The sequence below is a fragment of the Nelumbo nucifera genome, chromosome 7 (assembly GCF_055504915.1).
Source record: "Nelumbo nucifera cultivar China Antique chromosome 7, China Antique-T2T, whole genome shotgun sequence".
Classification (NCBI taxonomy): domain Eukaryota; kingdom Viridiplantae; phylum Streptophyta; class Magnoliopsida; order Proteales; family Nelumbonaceae; genus Nelumbo; species Nelumbo nucifera.
In genome coordinates, this window is record NC_142655.1 from 20518850 (window position 1) to 20528424 (window position 9575).

The 9575-nt window shown below is 38.1% G+C and overlaps 1 protein-coding gene across 3 annotated transcripts; it reads right to left on the reverse strand.

Annotated features, from left to right (window-relative positions):
- Positions 1 to 2127: 2127 nt before the first annotated feature.
- On the reverse strand, positions 2128 to 9161 carry LOC104593636 (uncharacterized). Of its 3 annotated transcripts, none has more exons than XM_010253596.3 (2): positions 7443 to 9161; positions 2128 to 2457 (listed from the first exon to the last, which is right to left on the reverse strand). In XM_010253596.3, the coding sequence occupies exons 1-2, from the start codon at positions 8598 to 8600 to the stop codon at positions 2428 to 2430; spliced, it is 1188 nt and encodes a 395-aa protein (XP_010251898.1). In that variant the 5' UTR covers positions 8601 to 9161; the 3' UTR covers positions 2128 to 2427. The 3 variants fall into 3 exon arrangements, 1 of the variants encoding a protein (XP_010251898.1); XR_016078896.1 differs by having other exon boundaries at positions 2162 to 2457; positions 7289 to 9161; XR_016078895.1 differs by having other exon boundaries at positions 2162 to 2457; positions 7272 to 9161.
- Between the last annotated feature and the right edge of the window lie 414 nt (positions 9162 to 9575).

Sequence of the window (9575 nt, forward strand, 5' to 3'; positions counted from 1 at the left end):
AGGTTTACTTTAGAAGGAATGAATGTTTTATCTCTTTTCTATGAGTTGTAGATTACCCTTGTATTTATTGCATGGTCTAATCTTGGCTTTAGGGCTTTTCTGTATATCCATTCTTAAATAGAACGTTAATAAAGTGGGCACTTTAAGCTACTCATAATTTCCATAAAAAGAACCAGCTTTTCTCTATCTTATTTATATTATGAATATATGGGATTGCTATTGGAGATTATTTCCTTTTTGGGTTCTCTGTATGGTCTTCGGATCACCTGCCCGCGAGAATTCTGCCCACGTCTATCCACAACACACTACCCCCGTGAATTGGGAACATCTCCCCCTGCATAAAACATAGGAGGATGAGATGTTCTCCATGTGTGGCTGTGATGTTATGTTTATAGACATGGACAGAGTTTGTGTGGGTAAGAGATCCGGACTCTAGTGTATAGTGTAATTTTCTGTGGTTTTTTAAGTGGGTTCCTTGGCCCATGCTAACATACCTTGATGGTCTAGGAGGAAATACCGAGCCTGGATCTGCTGCTCCCACCGCTGTGTGTAAGCAGCTATGCATCCCAAGTGGGAATTACCAAACACTAGAGTATGTGTCAGGATCTACTACCACATCTCACCTCCAGACTGGGATTCACCATAAAGTGGGATCTGCCATGTATGAGATGTGTGGTGTTAGATGATGTTGGGATGGTGTAGGAACACATTTTGTTTGCAGGTGATTCGGACTCTATTTCCTTGTGAACAGTGGTGGTTGTGCTTGTATTGTGTACACATATGGCTAGAACTGCTCTCTCTCTCTCTCTCTCAAACATGTGGCTAACCTTTCCATGAGAAAATGCCTAAATAAATATTTAATTTAAAATAGAAAATGCATAAATAGATATTTAATTTAAAATAAAAACACATGTAAAGCAGTAAGTCTCACCTTAAAATGATGGTATTTTATTGGGGATAGGATTTAGTAGGTACAATATAGTAAGTAGGATCAATGAACACTTGACAAATATTCTGACAATTGTCAAAAGTGATTCTTAGGAGTATTTTAAGGGATATGTGTCAAAAATTATCTCATGTTCTTTAATAACAAATCAAATCTAATCTATTTTCAATTTCTCAACTAAAATAAAAAATAAAAAAATCCAGCACAGAAGGCTTTTTAAGACGTTATATTGTCGTGGGTCATACTCTTCTTGATCAAATGAGTTGTCAAATTACAAATCAGACCTAATTAATCTCCTAAATCAAAAAACAAACAAAAAAGCTTTTGTCCATTTTGAACTAGATCTCCTTTGTCTCCACTTGGTTTCAATCTGCAAAGTGAAAAATACACATTCTGCAATTTGAGGTTGTAGCGTTATCAAGCAGTATTTCTTTCAAACTTTGCCTCACATTTTGCTTTTGTTTTTTACACAAGGCAGGATCAAGTGTGATAGAGACGCTGTAGGATCATGACAATTGTATAATATTTTTAAATCCTCGATTAATGATGTTTGGATAACATGTTTCGATCTTGGATTGTGAGCAGTGCTTATCCTGAGTAGCATCATTTTCTGCGTGTACAAAGCACAACCTATCGTCATGTCTAGGGGCTATGATTATGATTTATATCAACAATAATCAAGCATTTACCGAGGTAGCCATGGAACCAAGGGTAATGTATAAAGCACTGAGAATCAAAGCACAACCTATCGTCATGTCCAAGGGTAATGCACCGGTGGATGGTGGCCACTGAGAATTCTATATACAATTTGTCATAAAGGATTGAAAGTTCAAGCTACTGAGAATCAAACTGAAGTTACAATTATGAATGGTTATTTCTATTATCTTTCCTTGAATGACAATGAAGCTGTGTTTGGTTTGACAGAATATGAAACAGAAAGTTGGGGGGGAAGTTCTCAAGGAATTTCACAAATTTTCTTAAGAAACTTTTCCTTGTTCAACTTTCTGTCTCAGCTATTTCTGTCAAACCAAACATAAGGCCAATGAAAACAGATATTTTGATCTCTTCCTTCTTCCCTTTTGTTTCTGGATCAACAACTGTGACCCTCAATATTAGCTATATATGTATTCAGTTAGCCTACCTTTGCTTTGTCTTTTTCTTCTTTGGAGAGGTTAAATATCATGTACTCATCAGCATACATGCTAGCCCATGTGCTAGAGTCCATACAGAGGGCATTTAAGAGTAGCGCAAAGAAGTAGCTTATACAAGGTGTAGAAATTAGGAAATACAGAGCAGGGGACTTCCCTGCCCTGAATTCTTAGAGTCATCCAACCACAATCAAGCTCTGCCTGCAGCTTTCCTTGGACCTTTTGGGCCAGTGTTCTATTATCTCAAAAATCTATTCATTTCTTTTCTTCCATGTCAACGACATCATCACATCACCACAAAATGGAAATATGCCTTGCAGAGTCTTCTCTTTCTTAGTAAGATACTTTGTGAGAAACAATTCTCTGGTAGATAAGGGGAAATATCAGATGACACGAAAATGTTCATAAGTGTTCCCACAAAACAAAAAAACATTTACAATGATGGAAAAGATAATAAGCTGTCTCTTTTACTCTTCTGCATAGGCAACAAAAAAAGTACAGGAATAGCAAAACCTTTTCTGTGAACCGATGCAGCATTAAATGTTTAGCACTCAGAGTAGCATTCTGCAACACACGTCACTTAATGGATCCCTCAGCCTAGGAATATTCTAGAGTATTTTTGTTAACATTTTATGTTTTAAGAGTACTTTCTTGTAATTTTACTTAATGTCAGTGCAGTCAACTCTAATGGTTATTGTAGAGATGTAGAACAATAATGTGGTCCCCACTGTTGCATGTCTATTTATATTGCTGTTAGTATGTCAGCTGGATTAGTTGGTAGTTATTTTCTGTTATTTATAGCTTATGTAAGCAGTAGGGGTAATACTGAATTTTTACCATGTTTTAACTCATTAACATAAATAGTTGAATGGGGTGACAATCTCAGTCATGACCCACACTCTTCTCTGAATCTTTTCTCCTCTTCTTGTTTCTCTCTTCTTCTTCTCTTCTTTTTTTTTTTTTTTGATCAAGAACACCAGCTTCATTAAATTAAAAGAAAAGAGGGAATATGGATACAAAAGGGGAGATAAAATATCTTAGCTCCCCAAAAACAGAAAACAAAGGGAATGCAAAGAGAAAAGATAAAAAACTAGCCCAAAAACAGACTCCCTATTCACTCCTTGCTTGGCCAACCCATCCGCAAATGAGTTGGCACTCCCCTTCACCCAGCTGTACTGAATCTCAATGTCCCTACCCAACCATAAGAACTGTTTTTTTTTCATTGTCAAAGTTCCACAAACCACTGTCCTCTGTCTTCAACCAACTAACCACCACCTTCCAGGATCAAACGGCTGATATTTAATTCCTTTGCTCTTCGAATTCCTTCAAGCGCTGCAAGGATCTCAACCCTAAGAGAGTCACATTCTCCAATAGGGCCAGGGAATAAAGCAATAACAATCCCTTCCTCATTCCTGAAGATTCCTCCAATCCCAGAGGGCCCTGGATTCCTTACACTACTGCCATCAAAATTCAGTTTTATAAAGCCCGAGGGGGGAGGGGACCAAAACGGACAAAGAGTCCTCTTGCATCTAGCAATGGAAGCAATCTCTTTCCAGTTTCTTAGCAAGTCATCCATAGGAAAATCTGAAAACAACTCCAAAGATTTTAGCCAATGGACAGCCCTTAAAAGGATTCGATCTAACAATTCTTCCAATGTTCTTTCCTTGTCAGAAAAAATGTGTGAGTTTCTTTCTTCCCACAATGACCAGCATACCGCTGCCCTAATACACCTCCACATAGTCTTCCCTCTTCCTAGGCCAACTGAAAAAAGGAGAAAACAAACCTTGGACAATCTCCGGAGGATACCAAGAACACCCAAAACGGGAGAAAACCCACTCCCAAACAGTTTTAGCAACCTTACAAGAGACCATGAGGTGGTAGCCAGATTCCCCATCAGCTTTACAAAGAGCACATCTATTAGGAAGTAGACACTAGTTGGGTCTCTTTCTCTGAAGTAAATTTAAAGTGTTGATTCTTTCCAAGAAAATTTCCCAACAAAAAAAAACCAACCCGAGGAAGAATAGGCCTTCTCCAAATTTCCTTAACTGGAAGGACAACCCAAAGGGGATAGGAGGCTGAGTTAAGGTTTCAAAGAATGAAGCACAAGAAAATGTACCAGAGCTAGAAGGGGTCCAAAATCTAGTGTCTTCCTTAGTAGGGTTTAGGAAGACAATCTCAAGGGAGGCTAGCAAAGTTACCAAGCTATCCATGTCTGTATCCCTAACTGCCCTACGCAGGCCAAGGTTCCATCCAAAGCCAGAAGTGGAGGCTGAAGGGACCAAGAAAGAAGATATGGGTTCATTTTTCAAGTCTGATGGAGCATACAAGGAAGGAAACTGGTCCTTCAGAGGAGAATCCCCGACCCAAAGTTGTTCCTAGAATTTTATTCGATTACCAAAGTTTAGAGCATACCTGATCAAAGGGGAGAAAACTGGAAGCAGATTGTGAATGGATTTCCAAGAAGAAGCAGTTGAAGCCCTTGCCAAGATTCCAAGATCCCAGCCATTGTCTTCCAACCCATGAATGCTAGCCACAATCTTAGTCCACAATTTATCCCTTTCCAATGAAAACCTCCACAACCACTTCCCCAGTAGAGCCAAATTCCTTTTCTTGAAATTACCAATCCTAAGACCTCCTAGTTCTTCTTCTTCTATTCTTCTCTTCTTCTTCTTTTATTCTCTGCATTACTTCTTGTTTAATTCAGATCCAAACTAAGACTGATTGCAGTCTTACTAGACAAATGTTATGTTATTTAGGTTTGTCTTTTTGTTTTCAATTTCATAATCATAGTCATAGGATAGGCAGAATAGGAACTATGATGTTTTCTTTGAGCTGAAGCTTGCTATTGACAATTCTAGAATTTAAGGTGAACAGTATCCTGAACTCAAACCCCACTTATCTTTCTATAAATACTAGTGTAAGAACATGTTAACTAAACATGATACATGGTATTTGGAGTTGGGGGATGTTTGGTATGGCTTCGTTTATTAAATAAACGTTTGTACTTTATTTGTCTTCAAAACTGAGAAAAAGTGGTTGATAAACGTTTTTCTAGTGTTTGTTGACAGCTAGGCACCTAAGCGGAACAGTAAATAAACACCTTTGTATTGGGGGAAACGTTAAAATGAAGCTTCCCCCAATGGTTGACTTGCACGTAAACTAATACAAACATTTATCAGATAAACAGGCCTACCAAATAACAATTTGGGACAAACGCTTACATGGTGATGAGCTGGCACCATTTATCTAATAAACAGAAGCCATACCAAACACCATCTTAACTGTTATGGACTTCACAGAAACCAAGGCAAGTATCTGCTTTAAGAGAGAAAAGGCTGAAAGAGTTTCTTTCCCTGAAGCAGTAAAAAGTTTTCCTTGTCTTCTCTTCTCAATATAAACCTGGGTTCTCTCTTTTCTCCAAAAGGCCATTACTCAATGTTGGTCCTAGCTACCTAGGATCTTGGCTTGGGAGGGGTGGACTGGACAAACTTGTTCTCTCTTTTCTCTTTTTCTCTCTTTCTTCCTATTTATATATTCTTTTTCTTGTCTTCCAACTCTCTATTACACAATCAAGATCTTCTAGTTAGCATCTTTTTTAGTTATCAACAAGGCTTCGTATCACTTATTAAGACCTTCCACACGATTTAAGTTTTTTTAGTCAATAAAAGAAGATTTTAGTAAATTCAAGATCAAGAAAAGAAGTTTTTTTAATCAATTTGAGTAAGTTTCTCCCATCTCTCTTCTCAATTTCCTTTAGTTTTAACTTTCCTGGTCCTTTTTTCCTTTGAACATTTTCTTCTTTAGTCCTCCGTCATCATTCTGTGTTATAATTCACCCTATCAAGTTTTAATGAAAATTCTAAATACAACCCTAATTTTCAGAATTTTGGGTTTTCTCTCACAAAGGAGAATTTTCATCCTTTCGTGCCCAAACTACCCAAAACCTAGTCAAATTAAATTGCCCCATACATCTCAATATTCTTACACACAATTCCATAAAGCTCCATTCCTAGACCTACTTTCTTAGTTCTTGCACCTAAATCGCAATTCACCTTCATTCGTTTAATTGTTTAGACCACTGAGGACCTGTAGGACTACCTGTCCTACATTAGACCCATGAACCCCATATCTATGCAGAAGGGAACTCTAAGATCACTTTCCTCAGGCCTTGTGTGGTTTAGATGTATCTTTTGTGGCATCAAAGCAAAAGACCCAATTTTCTAGTCATTTAGGTTTCATCCATGAGTTGGAGTTCAGGTTATACCAGTGTTTTCAAACCATCATTGACCCAAGCAGTTGATCCAGTGAACCAGTGGCAAGACAAATGACTGGATCCCTGATTTTTGACAGCTTTAGCCATGGCAGCTTTCCATGTCCAAACCTGGTTTGATTTTTAAAAAGCAGGGTTATATCATGAGATTCTAATTCATAACATGCAATGATTGATAGATTTCTATTTCATTTGATATAAGTACTATGTCTAATACTTGCCTCCCTTGGATAAAAAAACCCTTGAAATTGCAAGATATCTAAATGTAAAATCTTCATCATTCAATTTTCCAATACTCCTACTATGATCTTTTAAACATCACCAATTAGGGCAATCAACCTGAATTCGTTGAACTGAACATCTCTGCCCTTCCTAGGGATTAATTGTACTGTCGGGTCCCTTTTTTCATGGACAGTCTGTACCTTAATTTACTTTTTTATTAGTTAGTTTGCCTTTTCTCATGGTAGGGACTACGGACTTCAGTTCTTGTCTCTTCACTTACTGAGGAACTTAACAACTGTGCATTTTCTTCTTACATTTTCAATAAAACCTTCTTCTTCTCTTCAGGAAAAAGAATTCCCCAGAACCTTAACATTCTGCCATCCAATTGTATAATTCAAAAATTTAAGCACATCAATATTTGCTTCAAATAAAATAGGTTAGAATCATAGCCAGCACACTGGATACAGTATTTAATCTTCCTAGTACAAAATAACATATATTTGTATGGACTATGGAAATGGCCAAGTCCCTGGTCTTACAGGATGTTATTCACTTTCATTATTCTTGAGTTAGTATTTCCAATGTCAAAATCTTCATGTATCAAGACAAATTTCAACTACTCAGTAGCATGCAAAGAATTAAAGGAATTGCATAATGGCAAGCAAATACCAGATTTAGGAACTAACATGATTCTGGAAATCACCTATAAGAAATCATCAATGAACCCATTCTCCAAAAACCAGGAAAAATAGGTAACACAATAAATGGATTACATTAACATGAATATGTCTTCAACTCAATACTTATAAACCAAACTCCATCTTTAGTTTTTGAATCTTCTGTAAAGCTGTTCTTACTTTGGGACCATTAGTATCAACACTATTGGCTGCAACAGAAGCACAATACAGATCCATTAAATTTGGGACCTTGCCCAAATACTTAAGCACATAATCCACAAGGAAGGTCTCTTCTGCAAGTCCAAAAACCCGACTGAACTTTTTGTTTCCATCAATCCCTTCAATCAGCTTCTCTAACTCCAGAACCTTTAAAACCATATACCTTGGTCGAATCCTTGTTTCCAAGCCATGCTTAAGAACTTTGGGATTTGAGATCATCACTGATGGATGCAACTTCATGGTGCCCATCAAGAACTCCATAACTTTCTTGACCTTCCCCTCTGAACATGCCAAACAATAGGGATCTCGCCTAAAAACCAACATAACCTCTTCTTCAGACCACCCAAAACCCTTAAACAGCTCAATCTTCCTATTCCATGTCAATTCACTCATAGAAGACAACACATGAATAGCATACACAAATGTGGTAATGGTCGGTCGGATATCCAACTTCTTGACAGTCTCAATGGTGCTGACCAGGCGGTCGGTCTTCTGTAAGAGAACCCTCGGTTGATGCACGATCAGTTTGGAGATACCGGAGATGGGGACCCCTTCTTTGATTAGAAGTTCAACATTAGGTTGCAGAGTTTGGCTCAGATTGAACGTTATAAGCCATGAAGAGCGCTTAATTGCCTTCAAAACTTCCTCTTTACTCTGGACATGTTTCATGAGGATATCCAAAGATGGTTTTAGTCGACTTTTCAAGCTTCTGTCGAAGATGGATGGATTTGAGATTACCAGATCAGAGACAGCTGAATCTGAGAACCCGAAACCGAGGAGGAACTCCATCTTCGGCTTGAGGATTTTGTCTGCATTGATTAGGAGAACCGAAGGGTGCTTCTTTATGAGTTCTGCAATGTGGGTTTTGGAGAAGCCATGGGTTTTGAGGAGGGTAAGAACAGAATCGTATCTATCCGGCTTTGATTCATCTAATTGGAACTGTTTAGAAGTTGAGAGAGCAGTTTCTAAGGATAACCCACATGAGTTTATAAGGTATTGAACTGTGAATGACAATGGCTGACCTCTGCAGACCGTCGCTACTGTCGTTGAGAAGGATTTGAGAGATGGGTTTTGTACAAGATGCACATAAAGCAATCTTTTATAGAAAATCTGAGACATTTTGAGTAACGGGAATGGAGTGAAGACACAAAAACAAAGCGCGCTTTCAGATTAAAACGGAAAGGCAAGTTCGTACCTGTTCAGAGTTGAACAAAATCGCAGGAACACTTGCTAAAAGAACACGATGAGCATTCTAGATTTCAGTCCGACCCAATACCCACCATTATATTCAGGTCCACAGTTATGAGGACTCGTACCATTTCCTAACAGCTAATGACGAGCTTGGACTTGTGGTTATAGGACCCTTGTATGAACTAGGCTCGTTTGGGAGGATGAGCTGCCGATTCAGCTAAGCTGGTTCAGCATCAATATCGAAATCGCAATCCCTTGCGATCGGAATTGGTCTATTGATCCCTTTTGGTTAAGACAGGAATCGGTAGGAATAGGATTTCGAATCTGCCCAACTAAACAGTTGGCCCATTCTGATTCTGATTTCATAGCCCTATTCGTTAGGATGGAAATTTCTACCCTCCCCAGCAAGGTGGGGTTTTTTCTGCTTGACAAATAGGTTTTTGGGATTTTACAATTCGTACAATAAGGAATGGTATTTGGCTAAACCAAACCCTCCATGACCTATAAACTTAGTATATTATATCTTGAACTAATAATATTTTGAATTTTAAGTGAAGGGTAATTGATAGTTATTTTACTTATTTGTTGCTTATATATGATAAGAAATAATAGGAATTTAGATGCAGGTTCTAAACCCAACCCACCCCTATCCTTGAAGCGGGGAGGGTTTGGATTCTCAAAATCCAGCCCGCTATAATTTTAGGGCGAGTATGGATTGGGAGGTTTAGGGAGATGGATAGGGTCTAGAATGTACAACTTTCTCCGAACCCACCCTATTGCTATCCCTACCATTCCTGCATACCAAGAGTCATAAGGGTGTTTGGTAATGGAATTGTTTTTTGAGTCATGTTTGCCATGGTATTAAAAATGTAGGCACTTTGTTACTATTCCTCACTTTTTCTT